The sequence below is a fragment of the Calliphora vicina genome, chromosome 5 (assembly GCF_958450345.1).
Source record: "Calliphora vicina chromosome 5, idCalVici1.1, whole genome shotgun sequence".
Lineage (NCBI taxonomy): Eukaryota > Metazoa > Arthropoda > Insecta > Diptera > Calliphoridae > Calliphora > Calliphora vicina.
The window spans coordinates 103,930,025-103,957,776 of NC_088784.1; the positions used below are offsets into that span (position 1 = coordinate 103,930,025).

Here is a 27,752-nt window from a genome sequence, read left to right on the forward strand (position 1 = left end):
CTACCACAGAGAACCAGACCGAACACAACTGAAGCCGAAAAACGCCCAGAATATGCGGCCAGACATGAAATCGTAATATTCCATCATGACAACACTCGGCCACATGTTGCAATAACTGTTAAAATATATTTAGAATGAAGTGGTTAGGAAGTATTGCCTCACCCGTTTTATAGTCCAGACATTGCACCGTCCGACTAACATTTGTTTCGATCGATGAAGAACGCTCTCTCTGGTATACGCTTGCACTTCAGAACAGAGTATCCGAAATTGGCTTGATTCGTTCTCAGTCTCAAAAGATGAGCAGTTCCTTTGTCTCGAAACCCATATATTGCCAGAAAGATGGGAAATGGTCGTAGCTAACAATGGACAATACTTTGAATTAATTTATATTGTTCAAATGTTTCAAAATAAAAGCTAAACATTAGAAAAAATCCCACATTTTTAAGTCATACATTCAATAAATTTATTCAAGTATTCCATTATTCGACAATTATTGCTCGAATAATTTTGTATTAAAATTCATTCTATTAAAAAATATATTTTTTCTTCGATTATTCGAATAACTTTTAGACGAATGTCAACCCCAGTAACTAGTATATTTGTTTGTGGCTTTGTTTGTTGATAGAATCTGCCGGATTCAGCTGTTTAACGCGTGTGGCATCTACAACCTGTGACATAAGGAAAAACCACTACAAAGAAAAAAAAACAAAAAACAAAATGAAAAATACTCTCACTGTAAACAAATTGTTCGATGCTATAAAAGCTGAATGTTTGTTTACATTGATTAACAGTAATTAGAAAACATTAGACAAGTCGAGTTACAGATAACTAAACTACAGCAGGAATAGTTGCAGTACAATGAATAAATATTTGGTATGTAAAAGATCGTTGGTAAAAGAATTTTTATTATTACTATTTTGCATTCGTTTGTAGGTGACTTTAGTTGCCCTAGCAGTTATAAACTGTTCGGTGAATGGTCTGCCCTATGGCAGTAAAGTAGCCACTTATGGTGGTGGTGGAGGAGGAGGAGGTGGCGGCGGAGGTGGTGGAGGAGGTGGTTTTGGCCCAGGTGGCGGAGGAGGCAGCGGTCCCGGTGGTGGCCATGGAAGTGCAGGATTTGGTCCCGATGGAGGTCAAGGTGGTGCTGGCGGTGGAGGTTTTGGTGGCGGTAAAGGCAGTGGTGGCGGTGGAGGCTTCGGCTCTGGTTCTGGTCTAGGAGGTGGTGGTGGTGGTTTTGGTCCAGGCGGTGGTGGTGGCGGTGGAGGCCCAGGCGGTGGTGGTGGTGGAGGTCCAGGCGGTGGTCATGGCGGTAGTTCACTTTCTCATGGAAGTGGTGATGGACAGGGTGGCGGCAATGGTCTTGGCGGTGGCGCTGGACAGGGAGGTGGTGGCGGCAATGGTCTTGGCGGTGGTGGTGGACATGGAGGAGGAGGCGGCAATGGCCTTGGCAGTGGCGGAGGAGGTGGTGGATTTGGTCCAGGAGGCGGTTCCGGTGGTGGATTAGGAGGTGGTAAAGGCAGTGGTGGCGGTGGAGGTCTTGGATCTGGTTCTGGTCTAGGAGGTGGTGGTGGCGGTTTTGGTCCTGGTGGAGGTTCTGGAGGACATGGTGGATCAGGTGGCGGTTCCAGTGGTTTTGGTGGTAATGGCGCAGGTGGTGGCACTGGTAGTGGATTTGGTGGTGGTAGCGGCGGAGGTGGTGGCAGTGGATTCGGTGGTGGTGGCGGTCATGGTGGTGGAGGCGGTGGCGGTCATGGTTTAAGTGGCGGCGGCGGTTATGGCGGTGGTGGTGGCGGCGGCTACGGTGGAGGTGGTGGCGGTGGTTATGGCGGTTATAAAAAACATGGCTACTAATCAAAATCTTGTATTTAAAACACTGTGATGATATTTCTTGTGCTTTTTTATGTAAATATTTAGAAATAAAATAAATAATACTTTAACATAATTTTGCAAGATAAAGATTAAAAAAATTGTAGGTGGAAAAAACGGTTTATGAAAAAGGTAGGTGAAAACAATTTGTTGGTTATATACATCGTTCGAAAGATAATTGTCATAACTTTTATTTGATATCCATATGTTTATGTACATTAGTGTGTCCCAAAAAAGTTTTTTTTTCTTATTTTCATGGGTGCTCAAACATAATTTAAAAGTATTTTTCAGATTTTTCGGAAGTGTTTTAGACGTCGCTCAAGTCCAGTTTTTGCCAAAAATCGGGTTTGTTGGCATATTCTTTACGATTGAGGAAACATTTTAAAAGAAGAATGTCCAAGCTTTTTTTTGTGTGCAAAAACTATTAGTTTTTGCAATGAATTGGCCCATTAAGGTGCCCTACAATACAATTTTTCGTAATTTTTCAACAAAGAAAATGACAGAGTGGATGCTAGAGTGTACCCTGCTTCTGTAATGGTATGGTGGGGAGTCGCATATGAGGAAAAAACATCAGCAATTGTGTACCAATCCGACAATTTGATGAAAGTTGTGAACCCACTAAACAACACATTGTGTAGGACCCAGCCCCAGTACAACAATACAAATCTGGTTAAAAAATACTTTGCTCTATTTTATTTGTACAGCTGAATGACCTTCTAATAATAACCTAGTCCATATCTAAATCTTTAGAATATAAATTGTGGCGTGTTTTACAGAGCATGGTCTCCATTATTAAAGAAACAATCTGAACAAAAATATTAGAAAATAGGCTACGAAATGATTTCTTAAGAAATAATTTTACCAAATTTGTGACCAAAAACTAAATTTTCTCGAAATCCAATTTCCTAAACAGTTTCAATTCAAATATTTATCACATATTAAACTGGTTTCAATTATTACATAATTAAATCAAGTATTTTTGTGCTCAAAAACAATATTTTTAGGTCTACAAGTTAAGTGCTGAAAATTTGAGCCAAATCGGACTAAGATTTCTTGACGCGCATCAAGGTCAAACGTCAGACCTTGAAATAAATTTATGAAACTCATTAACATTCTGCATTACAGAAATATGTAGATTTATTTATGAAAAGTACAGTAAAATAAATCGATTGGAGATTAACCCATATATCTCCTTTGGGACAAAGTGACCCATCGCTAAAATTCAAATTTTTCAGTTTTTGTAAAAATTTTGCTACTAAATAATTACTTTTGCAATTGAATGCAAAATAATCTAAATGTTTACGTAATTGTCCTTCTAATGAGATATTAAAGACAAAAATTGGTTTAAAAATGTTAAAGTTACTAAAAATGATCGAGTCCATTAAGAGTCTCAGGCCCCTTGGACAAGAAATGTTGGGAAAAAATTTACATATTTTGTGAAATATTAAAATAAAATCGAATTTTTACTTAAAATATATCCGTATTTGCTTGTGTATGAGTTTTTGTCTTTGTATGATACCGTTAACCTTTTTAACGGCAGTTTCAGATCTCCATTTTCAAATTTTTAAAAATTTTGTTAAAAAAAATTTCAGAATTCTTTGATCATTACATTGGTATTTATTGAGATTATAATAGGAAATGAAAATATGACAAAATTACAATACCTCCTACAGTTTTTCCGTACCTGCGATTTAAATTTTCGATTTTCGGAAAAAACTAATTTTTTTGCCCATAATTTGGAAATTTGAGACCAATTTCCTTAAATTTAAGTAAAACCTATACTGAATCGTATAGGTCAGATAATTTTAAATATACTCTGCAATTTTCACTAAAATCGGAAAACGTTAACCCTTAAATCGTGAAGGTCAATAGTAAAATTTTGCAATATTTGGAATTTCTAAATAAAAGATAGCGAAATGTTATATATTTTTGGGCTGATTCTAATGAAACTTGTGAAAAATATACCTTTCAACAATGGATGTAACAGTGCAAAAATGGAAATTAACCTTTAAGGGCACTTGGGGTCAAAATAAACCCAATGATAATGATTTTGAAATTTTGACAAAATAAAATGGACTTAGCACTTTTGCATTCCACAATATAACAATGAGAAAAAAACGAAATAATTGTGTACTTTGTTTACGCAGTGTATTTTTACTTATTTTAGCGTTTTGTATTAAAATCTCAATTTTCATAAAAATTGTACTTAGCACATTTACACACTAAGCTAACGATATATAAAGCTGTGACAAATTGTATTAAACTAACTGAATGTATGTGAAATATGTGTGTAAAATAGTATGTATTTGGTGACTTACATTGCGAATTTCCAAAGGATGCAAATCATAATCCTCACTTTCCGGGGAAAAACATATAATATCGTAATGACACGTCATATCTGTAATCAAGGAAATTTTTCATTCATAAAACAACACAGAAAACTATACATTCACAATACTACACCATTTCCAATTGTATTTCAGAAGTTTCTAATTGTATTTCAGAATTTTCTAATTGAATTTCAGAAATTTCCAAATATATTTCGAATTTTCCATTTATATTTCAGAAATTTCTAATTGTATTTCAGAATATTCAGAAATTTCCAATTGTATTTCAGAATTATCGAAATGTATTTCAGAAATTTCTAATTGTATTTCAGAAAATTCTATGAAAATTTCTGAAATACAAATAGAAATTTCTGAAAAACAATTGGAAAATTCTGATATACAATTAGAAACTTTTTACGTATAAATTAAGAATTCTGAAATACAAATGTAAATTTCTGAAATACAAATGGAAACTTCTGAAATATAATTGGAATATTCTGAAATATAATTGAAAATTTCTGAAATATAATAAGAAATTTCTGAAATTCAATTGGAAATTTCTGAAATACAATTAGAAACTTCTGAAATACAATTGGAAATGGTGTAGGTGAATTTCAAAATATTCCAATTATATTTTAGAAATTTCTAATTGTATTTCAGAAACTTCCATTTGTATTTCAGAAATTTTCAATTGTATTTCAGAATTTTCCAAATGTATTTAAGAATTTTCTAATTGTATTTCAGAAATTTTCAATTATATTTCTGAAATATAATTGTAAATTTCTGAAATTTGGATTGGAAATGGTTTAGTACGCTTAAAGCTAAACAAGAAAATATACACATTTTTTCATAAAGGTAAAAAAAATAAATAAGAATTTTGTTAACTTCAAATATGTTTGTAAAGCATAATTTACCTGCAGCCGGTTTCCATGTCATAGACGCTGTTAAATGCATCTTGTTCATTTTATCCTCAGTGAAATGTGTTATTTTTATCTCAGTCACATTGCCGGGTGTGTAGCTGCGAACCAACGTCTTAAATTGCTGCTGCTGTGCAATGACGCTATATTTATTATGGGAATGCACCGCCAACACTGAGATATTGTAGGTGGTATTGGCCATAAGTTTATCAAGGGTAAAGAAATTCTCATCCGACTGAAATTTCAAGAAATGTTAAAGTAAAAAACAAATATTGAGCACTTAAAAAAAACCGGTTTTATTTATGGGGTATCCATAGGCGTTCGTCCCAGTTTGGTTTTCTACCTCCTTCGATTTAATTAGTTTTTTAAATATTTAAATATTCAAACAAACTTAGCCTCATTCTCTCAATATCTGGCTACCGTTTTTAATAATTTATATAAAATTTTTGTATGAGAACTGTTAGTATATCGTCACGATATTGAGCAAATGGGGCTTAAGTTTGTTTAAGCGAATTATGGTGGGGCCTTAACTTTTCATTTGTTAAGTATGAGTGAAACAAATTTGTACTTGACTACTACACTATTATGACGTTGTCATTAAACTTACCAAATAGGAGACAATTTCATCCGAATTATTCCACAAGTGCATTTTAATTACAAACAATGTTTCAAATCCTTTGCTCTTTGGCTCATTCAAATTGCCAGCAGCATCTATATAGGAAGATGTTGTTGCCTCAATGTCTGTTGATTGATTTCCATCTAATTTGAGACCTTTGTTAGAAGTATACAGGTTAATGTTGAAATTTAAACTGCTGTCGTCACGGCAAACCAAATTTAAACTATAGTTTTCATGAATTTGTTTAGGAAATGGAAGTTTGCTTCGTTCCGAATGATTGGTGGCATTTGTTGATGTACAGTTGTCGAGACAAATTTTTAGAGACTGAAAAAAAATTTTAAAAAATTATATTATTTATTATTCTTATTTAATTTTCATAATTAAATTAAATTTTATCTCTTTATAGGCTTTTTTCTTAGTACTTTAAAGGTATTGAATAGATTTCTTTAATTCGTTGCTTATAAAGCTAATTCCTCTCTTCCCTGTTCCATTTAAGAATTCATTGCGAAATAATCCATAGGCTTAATTCTTTAGTACTTTGAATTAATTCAATATCAAAATATTAAAGTTTTCCTTAAATTTCAATCTCTTACAAAATAGTTTAATACAATTTATTGAATAATATAATTTGCCTTTAATTCAAATCTGTTACAAATAGGCTTTAGACATTTTCTAAATGATTAAAAACAAAAAATTAAATATATTTGATTTGAACTAATTCTACAATAAATTCCATTTGTTCATGTCTGAATAGAAGACATTGAATTGCCCATCCCTGTCCTGTTGGAGGATGATGTTGCCATCAACAATACGAAGAAACTGGCTTAACATTTGGTCCAAACGAGCCAAATTATTGGATATTTGATCGGTGGAATATTGATTTTGGAGAAACGAGAAATAAGGTGATACATTTAAATTTTTTTATTTTTGTTATTGTAACATTTTGTTAACAAACAAAATTTCACAAGAAAATAATTTCATAACCCAGTGTTTGAAACAGTATTATCACAGAGGTGTGTGAATTTACTGACACCAATTCACAATAAAACCTTGAAAATACTGTAGCATTACAATTTTTTGCTACGATCGCTTCACAATTGTACACTAAGGTGTGTGAGTTGAATAAGAGCTATTCTTCTCTCAGTAGCACTGTGTTACCACAAAAGTTGTTGAATTAGCTAAGCATTCGACGATTGGACACGGCCATAAACCTCTTAATCTGTGATCACCTCTATTTTCCATAATCGCCTAAATAATGATAATCTGTGATCACCTCTATTTTCCACCAAAAATCGATTTTTATATGAAACACCTAAAATTGGCTGTAGATCCTTAAATAGTGGCCCAATCGTCTAAATAATGATAATCTGTGATCACTTCTATTTCTCACCAAAAATCGATTTTCAAGTGAAAAACCTAAAATCAGCTGTAGATCCTTAAATAGTGGCCCAATCGTCTAAATAATGATAATCTGTGATCATCTCTATTTTCCACCAAAAATCGATTTTCAAGTGAAAAACCTAAAATCGGCTGTAGATCCTTAAATAGTGGCCCAATCGCCTAAATAATGATAATCTGTGATCACCTCTATTTTCCACCAAAAATCGATTTTCAAGTGAAAAACCTAAAATCGGCTGTAGATCCTTAAATAGTGGCCCAATCGCCTAAATAATGATAATCTGTGATCACCTCTATTTTCCACCAAAAATCGATTTTTATATGAAAAACCTAAAATCGCTGTAGTTCCTTAAATAGTGGCCCAATCGTCTAAATAATGATAATCTGTGATCACCTCTATTTTCCACCAAAAATCGATTTTTATATGAAAAACCTAAAATCGGCTGTAGATCCTTAAATAGTGGCCCAATCGACAAAATAATGATAATCTGTGATCACCTCTATTTTCCACCAAAAATCGATTTTCAAGTGAAAAACCTAAAATCGGCTGTAGATCCTTAAATAGTGGCCCAATCGCCTAAATAATGATAATCTGTGATCACCTCTATTTTTCACCAAAAATCGATTTTCAAGTGAAAAACCTAAAATCGGCTGTAGATCCTTAAATAGTGGCCCAATCGCCTAAATAATGATAATCTGTGATCACCTCTATTTATCACCAAAAATCGATTTTCAAGTGAAAAACCTAAAATCGGCTGTAGATCCTTAAATAGTGGCCCAATCGCCTAAATAATGATAATCTGTGATCACCTCTATTTTCCACCAAAAATCGATTTTTATATGAAAAACCTAAAATCGGCTGTAGTGGCCCAATCGCCTAAATAATGATAATCTGTGATCACCTCTATTTTCCACCAAAAATCGATTTTCAAGTGAAAAACCTAAAATCGGCTGTAGATCCTTAAATAGTGGCCCAATCGCCTAAATAATGATAATCTGTGATCACCTCTATTTATCACCAAAAATCGATTTTCAAGTGAAAAACCTAAAATCGGCTGTAGATCCTTAAATAGTGGCCCAATCGCCTAAATAATGATAATCTGTGATCACCTCTATTTTTCACCAAAAATCGATTTTCAAGTGAAAAACCTAAAATCGGCTGTAGATCCTTAAATAGTGGCCCAATCGTCTAAATAATGATAATCTGTGATCATCTCTATTTTCCACCAAAAATCGATTTTCAAGTGAAAAACCTAAAATCGGCTGTAGATCCTTAAATAGTGGCCCAATCGCCTAAATAATGATAATCTGTGATCACCTCTATTTTCCACCAAAAATCGATTTTCAAGTGAAAAACCTAAAATCGGCTGTAGATCCTTAAATAGTGGCCCAATCGCCTAAATAATGATAATCTGTGATCACCTCTATTTTCCACCAAAAATCGATTTTTATATGAAAAACCTAAAATCGCTGTAGTTCCTTAAATAGTGGCCCAATCGTCTAAATAATGATAATCTGTGATCACCTCTATTTTCCACCAAAAATCGATTTTTATATGAAAAACCTAAAATCGGCTGTAGATCCTTAAATAGTGGCCCAATCGACAAAATAATGATAATCTGTGATCACCTCTATTTTCCACCAAAAATCGATTTTCAAGTGAAAAACCTAAAATCGGCTGTAGATCCTTAAATAGTGGCCCAATCGCCTAAATAATGATAATCTGTGATCACCTCTATTTTTCACCAAAAATCGATTTTCAAGTGAAAAACCTAAAATCGGCTGTAGATCCTTAAATAGTGGCCCAATCGCCTAAATAATGATAATCTGTGATCACCTCTATTTTTCACCAAAAATCGATTTTCAAGTGAAAAACCTAAAATCGGCTGTAGATCCTTAAATAGTGGCCCAATCGCCTAAATAATGATAATCTGTGATCACCTCTATTTTCCACCAAAAATCGATTTTTATATGAAAAACCTAAAATCGGCTGTAGTTCCTTAAATAGTGGCCCAATCGTCTAAATAATGATAATCTGTGATCACCTCTATTTTCCACCAAAAATCGATTTTTATATGAAAAACCTAAAATCGGCTGTAGATCCTTAAATAGTGGCCCAATCGACAAAATAATGATAATCTGTGATCACCTCTATTTTCCACCAAAAATCGATTTTCAAGTGAAAAACCTAAAATCGGCTGTAGATCCTTAAATAGTGGCCCAATCGCCTAAATAATGATAATCTGTGATCACCTCTATTTTTCACCAAAAATCGATTTTCAAGTGAAAAACCTAAAATCGGCTGTAGATCCTTAAATAGTGGCCCAATCGCCTAAATAATGATAATCTGTGATCACCTCTATTTTTCACCAAAAATCGATTTTCAAGTGAAAAACCTAAAATCGGCTGTAGATCCTTAAATAGTGGCCCAATCGTCTAAATAATGATAATCTGTGATCATCTCTATTTTCCACCAAAAATCGATTTTCAAGTGAAAAACCTAAAATCGGCTGTAGATCCTTAAATAGTGGCCCAATCGCCTAAATAATGATAATCTGTGATCACCTCTATTTTCCACCAAAAATCGATTTTCAAGTGAAAAACCTAAAATCGGCTGTAGATCCTTAAATAGTGGCCCAATCGCCTAAATAATGATAATCTGTGATCACCTCTATTTTCCACCAAAAATCGATTTTTATATGAAAAACCTAAAATCGGCTGTAGTGGCCCAATCGCCTAAATAATGATAATCTGTGATCACCTCTATTTTCCACCAAAAATCGATTTTCAAGTGAAAAACCTAAAATCGGCTGTAGATCCTTAAATAGTGGCCCAATCGCCTAAATAATGATAATCTGTGATCACCTCTATTTTCCACCAAAAATCGATTTTTATATGAAAAACCTAAAATCGGCTGTAGTTCCTTAAATAGTGGCCCAATCGTCTAAATAATGATAATCTGTGATCACCTCTATTTTCCACCAAAAATCGATTTTTATATGAAAAACCTAAAATCGGCTGTAGATCCTTAAATAGTGGCCCAATCGACAAAATAATGATAATCTGTGATCACCTCTATTTTCCACCAAAAATCGATTTTCAAGTGAAAAACCTAAAATCGGCTGTAGATCCTTAAATAGTGGCCCAATCGCCTAAATAATGATAATCTGTGATCACCTCTATTTTCCACCAAAAATCGATTTTTATATGAAAAACCTAAAATCGGCTGTAGTTCCTTAAATAGTGGCCCAATCGTCTAAATAATGATAATCTGTGATCACCTCTATTTTCCACCAAAAATCGATTTTTATATGAAAAACCTAAAATCGGCTGTAGATCCTTAAATAGTGGCCCAATCGACAAAATAATGATAATCTGTGATCACCTCTATTTTCCACCAAAAATCGATTTTCAAGTGAAAAACCTAAAATCGGCTGTAGTTCCTTAAATAGTGGCCCAATCGTCTAAATAATGATAATCTGTGATCACCTCTATTTTCCACCAAAAATCGATTTTTATATGAAAAACCTAAAATCGGCTGTAGATCCTTAAATAGTGGCCCAATCGACAAAATAATGATAATCTGTGATCACCTCTATTTTCCACCAAAAATCGATTTTCAAGTGAAAAACCTAAAATCGGCTGTAGATCCTTAAATAGTGGCCCAATCGCCTAAATAATGATAATCTGTGATCACTTCTATTTCTCACCAAAAATCGATTTTCAAGTGAAAAACCTAAAATCGGCTGTAGATCCTTAAATAGTGGCCCAATCGCCTAAATAATGATAATCTGTGATCACCTCTATTTTCCACCAAAAATCGATTTTTATATGAAAAACCTAAAATTGGCTGTAGATCCTTAAATAGTGGCCCAATCGCCTAAATAATGATAATCTGTGATCATCTCTATTTTCCACCAAAAATCGATTTTCAAGTGAAAAACCTAAAATCGGCTGTAGATCCTTAAATAGTGGCCCAATCGCCTAAATAATGATAATCTGTGATCACCTCTATTTTCCACCAAAAATCGATTTTTATATGAAAAACCTAAAATCGGCTGTAGTTCCTTAAATAGTGGCCCAATCGTCTAAATAATGATAATCTGTGATCACCTCTATTTTCCACCAAAAATCGATTTTTATATGAAAAACCTAAATCGTCAAATAATGATAATCTGTGATCACCTCTATTTTCCACCAAAAATCGATTTTTATATGAAAAACCTAAAATCGGCTGTAGTTCCTTAAATAGTGGCCCAATCGCCTAAATAATGATAATCTGTGATCACCTCTATTTTCCACCAAAAATAGATCCTTAAATAGTGGCCCAATCGCCTAAATAATGATAATCTGTGATCACCTCTATTTTCCACCAAAAATAGATCCTTAAATAGTGGCCCAATCGCCTAAATAATGATAATCTGTGATCACCTCTATTTTCCACCAAAAATCGATTTTTATATGAAAAACCTAAAATCGGCTGTAGTTCCTTAAATAGTGGCCCAATCGTCTAAATAATGATAATCTGTGATCACCTCTATTTTCCACCAAAAATAGATCCTTAAATAGTGGCCCAATCGCCTAAATAATGATAATCTGTGATCACCTCTATTTTCCACCAAAAATCGATTTTTATATGAAAAACCTAAATCGTCAAATAATGATAATCTGTGATCACCTCTATTTTCCACCAAAAATCGATTTTTATATGAAAAACCTAAAATCGGCTGTAGTTCCTTAAATAGTGGCCCAATCGTCTAAATAATGATAATCTGTGATCACCTCTATTTTTCACCAAAAATTGATTTTCAAGTGAAAAACCTAAAATCGGCTGTAGTTCCTTAAATAGTGGCCCAATCGCCTAAATAATGATAATCTGTGATCACTTCTATTTCTCACCAAAAATCGATTTTCAAGTGAAAAACCTAAAATCGGCTGTAGATCCTTAAATAGTGGCCCAATCGTCTAAATAATGATCACCTCTATTTTTCCACCAAAAATCGATTTTTATATGAAAAACCTAAAATCGGCTGTAGATCCTTAAATAGTGGCCCAATCGCCTAAATAATGATAATCTGTGATCACCTCTATTTTCCACCAAAAATCGATTTTCAAGTGAAAAACCTAAAATCGGCTGTAGATCCTTAAATAGTGGCCCAATCGTCTAAATAATGATAATCTGTGATCACCTCTATTTTTCCACCAAAAATCTATTTTCAAGTGAAAAACCTAAAATCGGCTGTAGATCCTTAAATAGTGGCCCAATCGCATAAATAATGATAATCTGTGATCACCTCTATTTTCCACCAAAAATCGATTTTTATATGAAAAACCTAAAATCGGCTGTAGTTCCTTAAATAGTGGCCCAATCGCCTAAATAATGATAATCTGTGATCACCTCTATTTTCCACTAAAAATCGATTTTCAAGTGAAAAACCTAAAATCGGCTGTAGATCCTTAAATAGTGGCCCAATCGCCTAAATAATGATAATCTGTGATCATCTCTATTTTCCACCAAAAATAGATCCTTAAATAGTGGCCCAATCGCCTAAATAATGATAATCTGTGATCACCTCTATTTCTCACCAAAAACCGATTTTTATATGAAAAACCTAAAATCGGCTGTAGATCCTTAAATAGTGGCCCAATCGCATAAATAATGATAATCTGTGATCACCTCTATTTTCCACCAAAAATCGATTTTTATATGAAAAACCTAAAATCGGCTGTAGTTCCTTAAATAGTGGCCCAATCGTCTAAATAATGATAATCTGTGATCACCTCTATTTCTCACCAAAAATCGGCTGTAGATCCTTAAATAGTGGCCTAAATCGTCAAATAATGATAATCTGTGATCACCTCTATTTTCCACCAAAAATCGATTTATATATGAAAAACCTAAAATCGGCTGTAGATCCTTAAATAGTGGCCCAATCGCCTAAATAATGATAATCTGTGATCACCTCTATTTTTCACCAAAAATCGATTTTTTTTCCACCAAAAATTGATTTTAATATGAAAAACCTAAAATCGGCTGTAGTTCCTTAAATAGTGGCCCAATCGTCTAAATAATGATAATCTGTGATCACCTCTATTTCTCACCAAAAATCGGCTGTAGATCCTTAAATAGTGGCCTATATCGTCTAAATAATGATAATCTGTGATCACCTCTATTTTCCACCAAAAATCGATTTATATATGAAAAACCTAAAATCGGCTGTAGATCCTTAAATAGTGGCCCAATCGCCTAAATAATGATAATCTGTGATCACCTCTATTTTTCACCAAAAATCGATTTATATATGAAAAACTTAAAATTGGATGTAGATCCTTAAATAGTGGCCCAATCGCCTAAATAATGATAATCTGTGATCACCTCTATTTTCCACCAAAAATAAATTTTTATATGAAAAACCTAAAATCGGCTATAGAATCTTAAATAGTGGCCCAATCGACAAAATAATGATAATCTGTGATCACCTCTATTTTCCTTATATAGTGAGATTTACGTTAAACATTCTTCGCTGCAGCCTAATGTTACAACCAAATGTGAACCATACATAGTTGCAACATGATATAAAATTCCAAAACAACCACAAAATGAGATGTATGTATTAGAGATGCTGATAACATTTGTAAAAGAACATTTTACAATTTCATAATTTTTTTTTGTATTGTAGTATTTTTATAAATAGTAAAATCGATAATAATGTTAGCTTAGTGTGCAGCGAGTACACATTATTAAAAATATACCTTAAAATATAAATTGCAGAAGGTTTACATGCTCAGCCAAACAATCAGACGGACATCGTTTAATTCACTCAGAAAGCTTAAGACAATGAATGCTGGATTTTAGACATCTAATCTGTTTTGGGTATAGACAAGTTGAAGAACAATTTGCCCATGCCGCCAATGCCAACTAAACTGTGGGCAACGGTAAGGCGGTACAAGACATGATCGAAAACCACTATGGTAATGTAGGGTGTTTATGGTTTATGATTATAGAGGTTGATCTTTAAATAAATACTATAAATACGTAAACATGTCTGAGGTTTCTTGAATAGCCGCTTATCTCAATTTGCCGATGGCAAATTGTTTATTGTTTAAATGCTACCCAGTAAATTGTTTTTACATTTTTAAAAGCACCTAAGAAAAAAGTGATGTCTCACTGGGAAGCAGGTTTGTACCAGATCCATTACACAACTGCTTCTAAGAAGTGCAGTTTGCCAAAGGGCTCAAAAACAAGACTGTTTCTTAAGACCTAAGAGATGCTAAGTATTTTGCTGTGAAACTAAATATAAAATTAAAATCAAACTTAACTTTAATGAAAACTTACCCAATTTGTAGCAATATCCCTGGAACTGCGATGGATTTGCTTAATGGTAGGTGATATTATATTATTCGCCTTTCTGCGCTCCAAACATTGAGCCACACACACTTCTTGAGGCAGATATTCATAGTCGATACTTTGTAATTTTTTGTTTAAATCCCTATTTGATTGAAAGGTTGGCAGACTCAAGTAAAATAATAGTGAGTGGGTATAATAATGCAGCAACATTGTGACAGGCTGTAGACAAAACTGCTGTTAAAATAAAGATGATGATGATGAGTTTGATTTTGATTTTGAGTATAAACAACGTGGTCTTTCTTTAATTATGAATAGGTAGGTATATCTGGTAAGACCAACATTTAATGGCTGCTAGAAGTGTTGCACTTTAACACTAATTTACAATTGGACATTGATTTCAAACTAATGTTGTTTTGGTTTTGTAGTCGTTTGTTGAAATTTTTACAATTGAATGTAATTGCATTTGTACTATACATATGTATTTTATTTAAGGTTATTTTTTTTCTTTTTTTGTCTACACTTGCTTGATATATTTATTTTTTTGCCTTATATACATTTATTATTATTTTTTAAATATTTACACAAACACAACGAGTTCATTTACTATATAAAATGTAATTTATTTATATAATAACAACAACAAGGAGGCCTGGCCTGTCTGTTGGACTTTGTTTAAACATTGCAGTTATTTTTGAAGTTTCCAGGTTTTTATAAATAAACAAATTATTTTGTATTTTATTTATTAAATTTAAAAGTAAACTTGCATTTCTAATTATTTAAATCATTTATTTATATCCTTTAGTTTAGTTGGTCACACACACTTTACTGCAGTCAATTGTCAAAAGCTGTCAACACTTTGACGTTTCTTTTACATTTGATTGGATTTCTTATTGTTTCAAAACAACTGTGCAGTAAAAACTACTCATTCTTGATTCTTTTCCTTACAAAATTTATTCTTTATTCTTTGTTGTTGTGAGAGTCTTATTTTAATCGGTGTATGATCGAACATCGTCATAAATGTCATGTATATTTATGTAGTTCTTTTTTAGTTTTTATTTGTTGAGCAACCAAAAACAAGAAATTATACGTACATATGCAAATTTTAAAATGCAGACATGTAGTTCATCGAATTTGAAAAACCCTGCTGAGACTTGAATTTAGAAATTTGAACACGTTACAGTTTTTTTTTTGCGAAAACCAAAGTTTGACTAACGATTCGAAACGGTTAAAAGGTGACGATAACGTTAATATGAATTATTTCGGTTTTGGCTAATGATACCGCTAAGCTCGAATACCATTACTGCTAAATTACCGTTAGGACTAAAATACCGTTACCGTTATTCTATAAATAATCCTAAATTCTGAAAATATTGGGTGTATGAAAAGCGGGGGTTTTTAATAACTTTTATGTCATTTTGAAGTTCACATATCTGTCATTTTTTATCACTTAGTTATTAAACATTATACTGTAAACCACAAAGTATTTTTTTGCTTCGAAAATGTCAAATTTTTTAACAACAAAGCGTCATATGCGGGAAGTTTTGCTTTACTTCTTTAATTTGAAAAAAATGCGTCTGAAGCACAGCGATAGCTCACCAAAGCCGATGGTGAATGTGGTCCATCGGTTTCAATGTGCGAGAGATGGTTCAGAAGTGGTGATTTTGACGATGAAAATTGTTGTAAAACTCAACAAGAACTTGCAAAAACATTGGGAACTACTCAAGCAGCAATTTTAAAACAGGATTCATCCAAAATCATCGAATTGAAGCCGAGAAACCTTGACGATTTTGCATGCCTGAAATGATGATTCATTACTTGCGATGAAAAATGGATCCATTACGATAACACCAAGTGTAAGAGATCGAAGTCAAATATCCATGTTGTTAAGGTAATTCTACGTATTTGGTGGGTGCAAAAGGATCCTATTTATTATGTGCTGCTGAAATCTAACCAGACAATCACAGGGAACCTGTACAGAATGCAACTGATTCGTATGAAGCGAGCATTGGCCGAAAATCGCACAGAATATGCGGCCAGACATGAAACAGTTATATTTCACAATGACAACGCTGTGTCACATGTTTCAATACCTGTTAAATATTTATTTAAAATTAGGTAGTTGTGAAGTTTTGCCTCGCCCACTTATAGTCGATCGAAGCAGAACGCTCTCTCTGGGATACGATTCACTTTGGAACAGAGCATCCGATATTGGCATGATTCGTTCTTGGCCTCAAAAGATGAGCAGTTCTTTTGGCTCGGAATCCAAAGTGTGTTATTTTCTTTGAAAAGGGAAGGTGGATATAAGCTTTTATTTGACAACTCTGCAATTGCGCGTTATGTCTGTTATTAGAACAGGTTGGGCGACTCTGGTGGTGAGATAACGCATTATTCAAGCCAATAACCTTTATTTATTTATTTTACTTCGGTGGCGTTTCAATGTTATACCACAGAAGGAGGGTGCTGTGATAAATATTAGTTATCAGTAAACTAATAATTATTATAATCTGATGATGTTGATTGACAGCGGCTGGGAATCGAATCCAGGCTTCAAATACCATATCATGCTTAATGATCAAACCAATTAAGCCACAGCACTCTACTAAAATCTGACCAGTATTTCCAAAGTTATTAACAGATTTACTTTAGGTATATGGCACTCATCTATTCTATATATATAAAAATGAAATGGTCCATGTATGTAATGGCATCACGTGAGAACGGCTGGAGCGATTTGGCTGATTTTTTTTATTCGATTCGAAATTTTCAGAAGATGGTTTGTAAAGAAAAAATTCAAAAATTCCGGGTAAAACTCGGAAAATTTTTTTTTAGTCCAGTAAACTGTAATAAAAAAGCTCCCTAAAGTATGCAGTACAAATTTACATATTTTATTTGCAAATAAATAAGAACAGGCAGGAGTATGTGGGTTGGAGAGACTTGAAGAACTAACATTAGTAAATGCTACCGGGCGACGCCGGGGCGGTCAACTAGTTGTATAATAGATAATAGATGAGTGCCAAACTAAATTTCGAAATTTTTTTTTTATCTTTCTTTTCTTTATTGAATCTTTCTTTTGAGAAATTTACAATAAGTATTAAAATCTTAACCTAAACTAAAACTAAAGTTGTTATTGCCGCTGCAATGTCCAACATGAGTGCTCGTTAAATTATTATCTGGCCAGATCCAGTGTTTCCAATCGCCTCAGTCGTCTATGACCCTGAAATGACAGCAACTCCTTGGCAAGGGCATTTGGATGATCCATTAGTTTTGAAATGTATTTTAGACTGGAGAGTTTGATCTCCTAGAAATTCTGAAGCACTTTAAATTTTGTATGTCTAAATATTATCGAATTGAAAACAGTAAAGGTTTAAAAATTAATTTTTCGTTTGTCTGAAATATTTCTTCGTAATAGAGTTTATTGAAATATACAGAAGTTAAAATGGAATACAAAACCACCTTTGACAACTTATTTAATTTTTTTATAAATCAGAGCGATATTACCGTTATCATTAAAATACCGTTACCGAAATAATGCAAATTTGCATTACAGTTTCGTATCAACTCCAATCCCTAACGAGTTACTGAATTATATCCAAAATAAAATGTTTCATAACCACAGTGTAACGATAGCCAACCTTGGAAAAAAAAATATTTTTTACTTTTTTTTAAAATTCATAGAAATGCATGTGTAGGAAGACCTTCCTTAAAGTTATGTAGTATGATAATATCATTGAAATAATGTGATTATCAATCCAATGAATTTAATACACATGCAATTGTATTAATTTTCTTAATTATTATAACAATAATGAGAAGACTTTGCAACAACAAAAGTTTGACAACTGTATAATGTAATGAGGAAAAAAGATGCAAAATAATTAAAAGAAGAAATGTACATAATAATCGATATAGTAACAGATAGTTACATGTATAAGAGATGCTTAATTCATTGATTAAATGAATTTATCTATGACAGCACTTTAAATAGTAATTGCAAAACATGCTACTTTTTTAATCTGATAATGTTGCTTTCTTGCAAAACTAACTTTTTTCATTTTGCCTTTTTTCTGGCAATTAAGTTATTACTTTAATAGAATGTGTAACAAAAAAAAAGGTTTATATTTAAAGAACTGCAAAAAAAACAAATGAATATATTAATTGATTTTCCAAAAAAAAAGGTAAATAAAATCAATGAAATATTTGCACAACATTGTACCCATACTAGATACCTAAAACACAAATCATTCATGAAGCATTTGTGTTTTATTTACCTTTTATATATTTTAAGCAAATATAAAAGGTTTCCCTTTGATAATAATATTCTAACATAAAAATTTCATTATAAATCAAGTTACATACATTTAAATGTAAACCTTTTGATGTTTAGTCTTTTTGAAGAAGAAATTCCAATCATATTTCTAGCACAATTGTGTGTTTTTTCATATTTAAATGTTTATTTCCTGCAAATATTAGTTGTTAAATATTTATAATAAAAACCATTCAACCAGAAAATATCCTTTAAAAAAGTATTTTGCAGTAAAACCCAGAATTTAGAATTTTATTTAATTACTTGTTAATCTCATTATTAGACTACTTCCAGGTAATACAAACGGTACATAGAAGTCATTGTAAAGTATGCTATTAAGGCCAGTTTTTGACTTCGTATTTAAATATGAATTATATTTAAGTTCTATTTATATACGAAAATGAGTTTCTCAGTGCTTTTTTAAATGATACTTAAATCGCCAACGTTGGCCATTTAAATTCTATTTAAGGTTCATAAACTAACATATGTTTTTAACAGCTGACTTTTGTTGTTTGCGTCTTGCTAAAAATAGCGTCTTGCAAAAACTACAATTCCGATACGGGGCAATTGGAGCTTCTTTTGTACATTTTCCTACCAATAATTTTATTGTTTAATAAACTTTTATTTCTTATTGGGCAAAATGTATCAATTTTTGTTTTGGTTGAACAGCTGTTTTAAGCAAAACTATCGATAAATTTTTGATATTTAGTAGTGCTACCATACTTTTATCTTATTTAAATAAGACAAATTATGTAGCACTGTAAAACTCAAACTGTATTTAAATACAACTTAATTCTAAGTAAAAATTAACTAAATACGTATTTAAATAACAAGTCAAAAACTGGGCATAAGTTAGTAATTAAGATTTTGTGAAAATGGGCGAATTCACTTAATTGTGAATAAATTCGAAAAGAATCAATCGATTTTTATGTTGGATATCTCATTTTGTTGCTATTATATGTGTGTTTGCGATAAAGTAATAAACCTAAATGAGTTTTTTTTCACGTAAAAAATATATTTTTTGCTTCAATTTGTTACATGTTTAATTGATTTTTTCGATCTCAGTCCTTACCTTTGATCTACAACATAATTCTTAAAATTGAATCATTGTGAACAAAGCGACTAACCGAATATACCTGACGAACTTCCATTGGTAGAGTAACAAATGTCGCATTTTACGGCGAGCAAAAGAATTAATTCAAAAATTTCGTAAAGGTATCGACACTAATTTGCAATTCATTGTATACTTCCTTCGTCGTGCAAACAAAATCAAATATATAAATAAAAAACAGAGAAAAACAATAAATTTAAATAAACACAGCCAAAGATATTGTGAGTGCAAAAACGAAATTAAAACAATAAATTTTTTTAAAAAAACACTCAAATAAGTTTTCAATTAAAGCAAAATACATAAACACTCACTATTGTTTAATAAAAGGAAACTCGAAAACATTATAGAGATTTATTCTGACTAAAAATTCAATATTTTAATTATTGTATAAAATATTTTTTAAACGGTTTGTTAGAATTCATAAAACAATTTGTTTTCTTTTCATTTCATATATCGTTATCTTAATATAGAAAGGAACTAACTCGTGTTTTTTTGTTGTAAGCCCAGGTTCGCTTATATTATATTTAGCCAAAAAATCTAGACTTAAAAAAAAAAGACGAGTTAGGGCCTCTCTATATTAAGTTAACGATATGAAATCTTTTGTTAAAAAATGTTTTAATGGACATAATTTTTGTTTTTCGAAGAATTACACTGTAAGTATTTTTTTGTGTCATGATAATATCGAGCCCTTAGCGCCAAATTATCGTAAGCGACAAAACACAAATTTTACAGGAGAAGGTTTTTTCGATTATTTTGAAATTTATACATTAAATTAAAAATGTTATGATGCGATATAATATAATTTCGTTCAAGCTATTTGTCTATTTTTCAAAAATATTTATAACTATTGACAATTAAAAATTCATGGAATACTTTATTGAAAAATATGACAAAAAATGTTTTTTATAGACAAAAATTTTTCGAATTGAAATTAAATTTTTATTTATAAATAGTTTTTAATGAAATTTCATAGTTATGTAGATTTCTATTTAAAATGGAAAACTAAAAACGAATTTTGAAATTTATTATCAGCAATTCCCAAAAAAGTTTTGAAAAATTCCAAAAATGCTAATTTTTAGTTTTTTTTTGGCTATAATATCCATACCAGGGTCGGGGTTATCGGGACCCTTTACAAAATAATTAGAAACATATTGAGCCACCTATAATCGGTTACTATATTTTGATATCGGATACGCGATTTGATAATTTTTGCCCTAAAGTTTAATTTTACATAAAAAATAGGTGTTTTTTGAAAGGACCTGGTCCCCTCGTCAACAACAGTTTTGAAATTGGTTTTCCTTTAAAATATTTTACCAAAACTTAGCTCTCAGAAAGTAGAAATTCCTTATACATCCTCTTAGAAATTTCTTGCGATAACTTAAAAAGAAAAAAGTTATTTTTTCCCAAAAAATAGCGAAAAATCACTTTTTAAAAATTTTTTAAATTCAAATGCATATAACTTTGGACTTAGTCATTAATTTAAACAGTTCTTTTTCCATTTGACACATACATGTGTTGTTAGTCCAATAAGGGAAAAACTGGAGAAAATCGGGAAATATTTGGATACGCTGTTATCAAACAACTGGAGTAGGGTGGGTAAAAATGTTGAAAATTTAATTTTCAAATGCGAATATCTCCTAAGCTATAATAGATAATTGATAGCAACGACTAGGTTTTTTGTAGTGCTCAATGAGAAGATTCTACATGTATAATGTTTTTGAAATCGGAACTCAAACCAAGAAATATCGTTTTAAAAAATGTAACATACCCGAGGTGTCCTACTTTGAGGGCCCATGGTCGCCCCTGGTGGGCCCATGAGGTCCACGTTCAAAACTTAAACTCGAAAGCTCTTCTTCTTTGCGCATGTGAAATTTCATTGAAACCAATCTAACCATTTAGAAGTTACAGATTTATTTCCCTCTTTTTTTTTCTATACCACTGTGTGTCGCTTACGATAAAATTTGTTTACTGTAAAATATATACATTGACTTACGATAAAATCTTACCCCCTATATTTTTGATGTTATTAACAATTTTGATATTCTGAGAACACTAAAACATCAGTCGGTCCATAAAATTTTAATTTCTGCAATAAAACAAAAATTTTAAAAATGTTGCTTACGATAATTTGGCGCTAAGGGCTCGATATAACCATATACAGACACCACTACGTGATAATTTTCTCAGGCTCATATCTTGCAAACAGTTAGGAATTTACTCTCTGAGGCAAAGTTGTAGCCCTTGTCATAAAGAACAAACATTGTGAACATATAAAACAAAAAAACTTCATCTTCAAGATCAAAATCGAAATACGTTTTTTAAAGCTGCCTAAAAGTATGCTTTAGTTTATAATAACTTAATAGTTTATGGCCCAAAACAGTGAATTCCTTTAGTTTTTTCTTACTAACTTATATTGACCTACCTAAACGGTGTTAAGAATCATTCCTAGGAAGTTCATATGCTCTAGAAAGTTGTTTATTGAGATCTTAGGTACATTTTTGTAAATGATAGTTTCCTTGAATTTTGAACTGTTTGCTACCTATGGACCTGAACAGGGGAAAAAAGGTAAAAAAAATCGAATTTTTTTAAAAGTTTTTGCGATTTTGATCTTGAACATGAATTTTTTGATTTTATATGTTCTCAATTTTTGTTCTTTATGACAAGGGCTACAACTTTGCCCCAGAAAGAAAATCAAAATTCCGAGATATTTTGCAATATATGAACCTGAGAAAATTATCACTTTTTTGCAAAAAATGACACCGAGGCCCCGAATCTTTGAGATGACTACTGCTTCCACAATCTCTCGCATTTTCAATCTCCGATCGGCCAATACCATATCGTGATTTTTTTTTCAACTGTTTCGGATGTAGAAACCTCAACTTGGCGTCCAGAACGTTCGACATCTTCCGCAGCTTGTTAAAATTTTGACAGGAGTCAACTGACATATACCTGTTGACAGGAAAAAATTTGTTTCAGCTTAAATTGTTTTCACTCTTTCATCTTTTAGTACACGTTAGTGCAGGGTATATAAGATTCGGCAGAGATGGATATAACACTCTTACTTGTTAACTTTATCAAAGGTTTATAAAAACAAAATTTATGGAAATTTTATTTCATAAACCTTATATAAATTCAAAAATGATTTATGAATATGTGGGTTAACTTTTAAAAACCAAATGTAATTCTAAATGTAATTAAAACTTTTGTTTACTAACAATTCCAGTGAAATTAGTAAAACAAAAAAAACTAAATCCAAGAACAATTTTGTTTCATCGTACATAAAAACAATTTATCGTAAATAAATTCAAAACAATAAGGGTCCTCATGTAAACGCTTAAAAGCCTCGCAAACTGTGCAATCTGTGCATTTTTACACTCTCGCAAATGAAATGTCAAAAAATGTATGGAAATTCGTTTGCACAACTCCGATAAGTTTGCGCGACAATTTAGACTCGCAAACTTGAATTTATTGTGCATTTGATGAATCAGCTGCTTTTGTTTACTTTTATTAATAAGAAATAAAAATCAAATAAAATATAAAAATTTTGAGCATGTGAAAATTGTGTAACTTTAGAACAGAATGATTGTATTAAATGACATTGTATATGAAAGCATTAACCAACAGCTAGAACATAAATAAAATCTTACAAACTATGTATATCACCGTTTGTTCCAAAGATTTAACTTTCATTCAACATTTTTAAAATTAAAATTTATACAATTTGAAAATTTATTTTTTAAGGCTTTTGTTGAATTTATTTTTATTTGACATTTGTATCAAATAGAGAGAAATTTAATGTATAAACTTGCACAAAATTGAAAAGGTGGGTTCATGAAACACGTCGCGCAAATTTGCACAATTGAACAAATGGGAAACTTAAGCGTTTAAATGAGTACCCTTAATATTTTGTTTTACCTTTTTTTACTAGAAATACTGTTTCAAGTTAAACGTAGTAAAGGTGATAATAGATTTCTCTTGAAATGTAAACTAGATTTGATCAAATTTTGCTTGAAAAAACAGAAACAGAAAAGACTAGTAAATAGTAACTCTAGTAGTGAACAAATATTGGTTAAATGCTCTTATAGAAAAGGCAATAACTTAATAAATAACAGTGACTAAAACAGTAACAAATTAGTGACCCCTCACTGCGAGAATATCTTAACCTGCATTATATTACATTTTGGGTTTTTAATGCAAATGTGAAAATTTCATAGTTGTACCAAGTATAGCAAAATCAATTATAGCTTAAGTGTTTACATTTAATTTATTCATGCAAACTAGTATTTAATTACCCGGACTTTTTCCATTAACGGGAAATTATAAAACAATCTGTACATTCCCGCGAATAACTTTAATATATCCGCTATAGACTCTATAGGTTCGGTTGCTATTTAAAAACGGACAACCTCGATTTTTGATTACTAAGGGCCAATTTTTGACTTCGTATTTAAGAAAAGATATACATATTATATATCAGCGTGTAGGAAATTATGCCCTCTTTTCAAAAATGTACAAAATTTTTAAGAATTAAAAAAATTATAGAATACTTTTTTCAACAATATGCTAATAAAATATTATAGCTGATTTTTTTGGAAAATTTTAATTTTTAATAAAAGTTTTGTTTATGAATCGTTTTATATAGAAACTTTCGATCCAAATCCAAAAGTGAAAAAGATATTTGTGAATTGTTAATGATAATCCCACAATTCCCAAAAAACTTTCCAAGAATTCCAAAATTGGGATTTTTTAGATTTATTGAAGGCACCAAGCTCGGGGCTATGAAATCCCTTTGCACAATATTGAAGAACATATTGGGACATACAAAACAGGTCTTAATTTTTTGAAAGCAGCTATGCGATTTGAGAAAATGTTATCTAAAGTTGAAATTTATATAAAAAATAGGTCTACACCGGAAGGCTCTGGACCATTTAATAATACGAATTTTGATATTATTTTGCTTTTATAATATTTCCCGAAATGCTGTCTTTCAGAAAAATATAAATACACTATTTATCTTTTTCTTATTTTCTGTATAATTTAAAATTAATGTAAGTACTTTTTTCGAAAAAAAAAATGGCGAAAAAACTATTATTTTATTTTTTTTAAGTTTGAATGCACATAACTTTTGACTCAGTAGATGTTTTTAAACAATTCCTTCATACTATTATTAATACATGTCTTGTTAATTCAAAAAATTATATTTCAAAAAAATCCGTTATTAGCAAAAAACCAGACCAAGGTAGGTAAATAAAATAAAATTTTACTTTTCAAATGCGAATAACTCGTAAACTATAAGAGATAATATATGGTAGATTCCATATATACAAAAATCTTTCAAATCGGATCACAAAATTTGGCCCCCTTTGGTGTTATAAGCTTAAACTTATCAACACCTCCTCTATAGCCACGGGAAATTTTATTAAAATCGGGCAATTCGTTTAGAAGTTACAGATTTATTTTCACTTTTTTTTCAGATCCCCCACTGTGCGTTGGTCATTTAAATTCTATTTAAGTTTCATAAACTACCATATGTTTTAGACAGCTTACTGTTGTTGTCTGTTTTTTTTCACTCTATTGTAGCGCTGAATTTTTCTACAGTATCTAGCAAAAACTACACTTCCGATGCGGGGAAATTGGAGCATCTTTTGTGCATTTTCCTACCAATAATTTCATTGCTTATTTTAAATGATACTTAAATGGCCAACGTTGTTTTTGACAGCTTACTTTTGTTGTCTGTTTTTTTCACTCTATTGCAGCGCTTTATTTTTTTACAGCATCTAGCAAAAACTACACTTCCTATGCGGGGATATTGGGGCTTCTTTTGTGCAATTTCCTACCAATAATTTTATTGTTTAATAACCTTTTTTTCTTATGGGACAAAATATCAATTTTTGTTTTGGTTGAACAGTTGTTTTATGCAAAACTATTCATAATTTGTTGATATTTAGTAGTGCTAACATATTTTTATCTAATTTAAGTAAGAAAAAATATTTAGCACTGAAAACCTCAAACTGTATTTAAACCACTTAATTTTAAATAAAAATTAACTAAATAAGTATTAAAATACGAAGTTAAAAACTGGCCATAAGTCATTAATATAGACATCTAATGATAGATATTTTAAAGACCTTTGCAATGACGTATTTTATATAACGCCATAGTAAGTTGGACCTACAATGGGTCAAAATTTGGAAAAATATTTTTTTTTTCACCAAAAAAAAATTTTTTTGTCATAAGATTTTATTCACTAACCGCCATTAACACGAAGCCTGGTTATGCGTTAACTAATAGTTATACTGTCGGTTAAAATTATTTTTGTATGAAAACTTTCAGTATAACTATTAGTTAACACATAACCAGGCTTCGTGTTACTGGGGGTAATAGATTTTAAAAAAAATAAAAAATTAATTTTGAAAAATTTGCCATATACTTTTTTTATTAATAAATAAAAAAATGTTACCTCAACCATAATATGGTTATATAAATAACATGATAGCTGATATGATCATATAATGCGATTTAAATTTAACGGTCTGTATCGGCCGTTATAAACATTTCCATCAGTAGAAACTTCAAAAATGTTGATAACACATTTTGTTTGTAAGTATGTCATTGAAGCTGCTAAAAGCTCTAGAAATAGAACATTCTCGTTTTGTCCGTTAGATAGATAACTCATGAAGCTACTAGAAGATGGCGCACAGTGGGAGATCTGATAAAAAAGTGGAAATAAATCTGTAACTTCTAAATGAATAGCCCGATTTTAATAAAATTTCACATGGCTATAGAGCAGGTATTGATAAGTTTAAGTTTTAAATTTGGGCTTATAACACCAAGGGGGGCCTAGCCACAATGCCCCAAAGTGGAGCACCTCGGGTATATCAAAAATTAAAAATGATGCCAAATTCTTGTTTGCGATCCGATTTGATAGATTTTTTTATATATATGGAATCTACTAGACGAGATCTACAAAAAACATAGCTTTAGCCATATTTTATCTCTTATAGTTTACGAGTTATTCGCATTTGAAAAGTAAAATTTTATTTCTGGTTTTTTGCTAATAACGGATCCAATTCTTTCCCAATTTTTTGAATTAACAAGACATGTATTAATAATAGTAAGAAAGAATTAATTAAAAACCTCTACTGAGTCAATAGCTAAGTGCATTCAAAAAATAAAAATGTACTTTTTTCGCCATTTTCTTTCGAAAAAAGTACTTACATAAATTTTAAATTATACAGATAATAAGAAAAAGATAACTAGTGAAGTGAAATTGTAGAAGACAACATTTTGGGAAATATTATAAAAGCAAAATAATATCAAAATTCGTATTATTGCGTGGTCCAGAGCCTTCCGAAGTAGACCTATTTTTGTATATAAATTTCAACTTTAGACAACATTTTCTCTTAATTCAAAAAATTAAGACCTGTTTTGTATATCCCAATATGTTCTTCAATATTGTGCAAAGGGATTTCAGAGCCCCGAGCTTGGTGCCTTCAATAAATCTAAAAATCGAAAAATCCCAATTTTGGGATTTTTGGAAAGTTTTTTGGGAATTGTGGGATTGTCATTAATATCTTTTTCACTTTTGGATTTCGATCCGAAATTCCTATATAAGTGTAAAATTTCATTAAAAACGATTCATAAACAAAACTTTTATTAAAAATTAAAATTATACAAAAAAATCAGCTATAATTTTTTATTCCCATATTTTTGAAAAAAGTCTTCTATAATTTTTTTAATTCTTAAAATGTTTGTACATTTTTGAAAAGAGGACATAATTTCCTACACGTTGATATATAATATGTATATATTTTCTTTTCAGCAAGTCAAATTTATAGATTTAAAATCAACAACAAACTGAATATT

At 31.3% G+C, this 27,752-nt stretch overlaps 3 protein-coding genes across 3 annotated transcripts in view; 2 read left to right on the plus strand and 1 right to left on the minus strand.

The window, feature by feature from the left end:
- tor (torso) overlaps positions 1-15,334 on the minus strand; it is a 50,199-nt gene extending 34,865 nt beyond the window's left edge. The window contains exons 1-4 of the mRNA XM_065513820.1: positions 14,461-15,334; positions 5,718-6,050; positions 5,108-5,345; positions 4,185-4,264 (exon numbers count right to left, since the gene is read on the minus strand). Of these exons, the coding sequence (XP_065369892.1) occupies positions 4,185-4,264; positions 5,108-5,345; positions 5,718-6,050; positions 14,461-14,682 (873 nt within the window). The 5' untranslated portion in view covers positions 14,683-15,334. The remainder of the gene's footprint in view (positions 1-4,184; positions 4,265-5,107; positions 5,346-5,717; positions 6,051-14,460) is intronic.
- The window catches only part of GstE12 (Glutathione S transferase E12), a 213,940-nt gene that overhangs the window by 133,092 nt on the left and 53,096 nt on the right, over positions 1-27,752 (plus strand). The gene's annotated exons all lie outside the window — the stretch shown is intronic.
- LOC135962086 (uncharacterized) lies at positions 797-1,942 on the plus strand. The gene is made up of 2 exons (XM_065513821.1): positions 797-873; positions 934-1,942. Exons 1-2 carry the CDS (start codon positions 859-861, stop codon positions 1,849-1,851), a joined length of 933 nt encoding a protein of 310 aa, XP_065369893.1. The 5' UTR covers positions 797-858; the 3' UTR covers positions 1,852-1,942.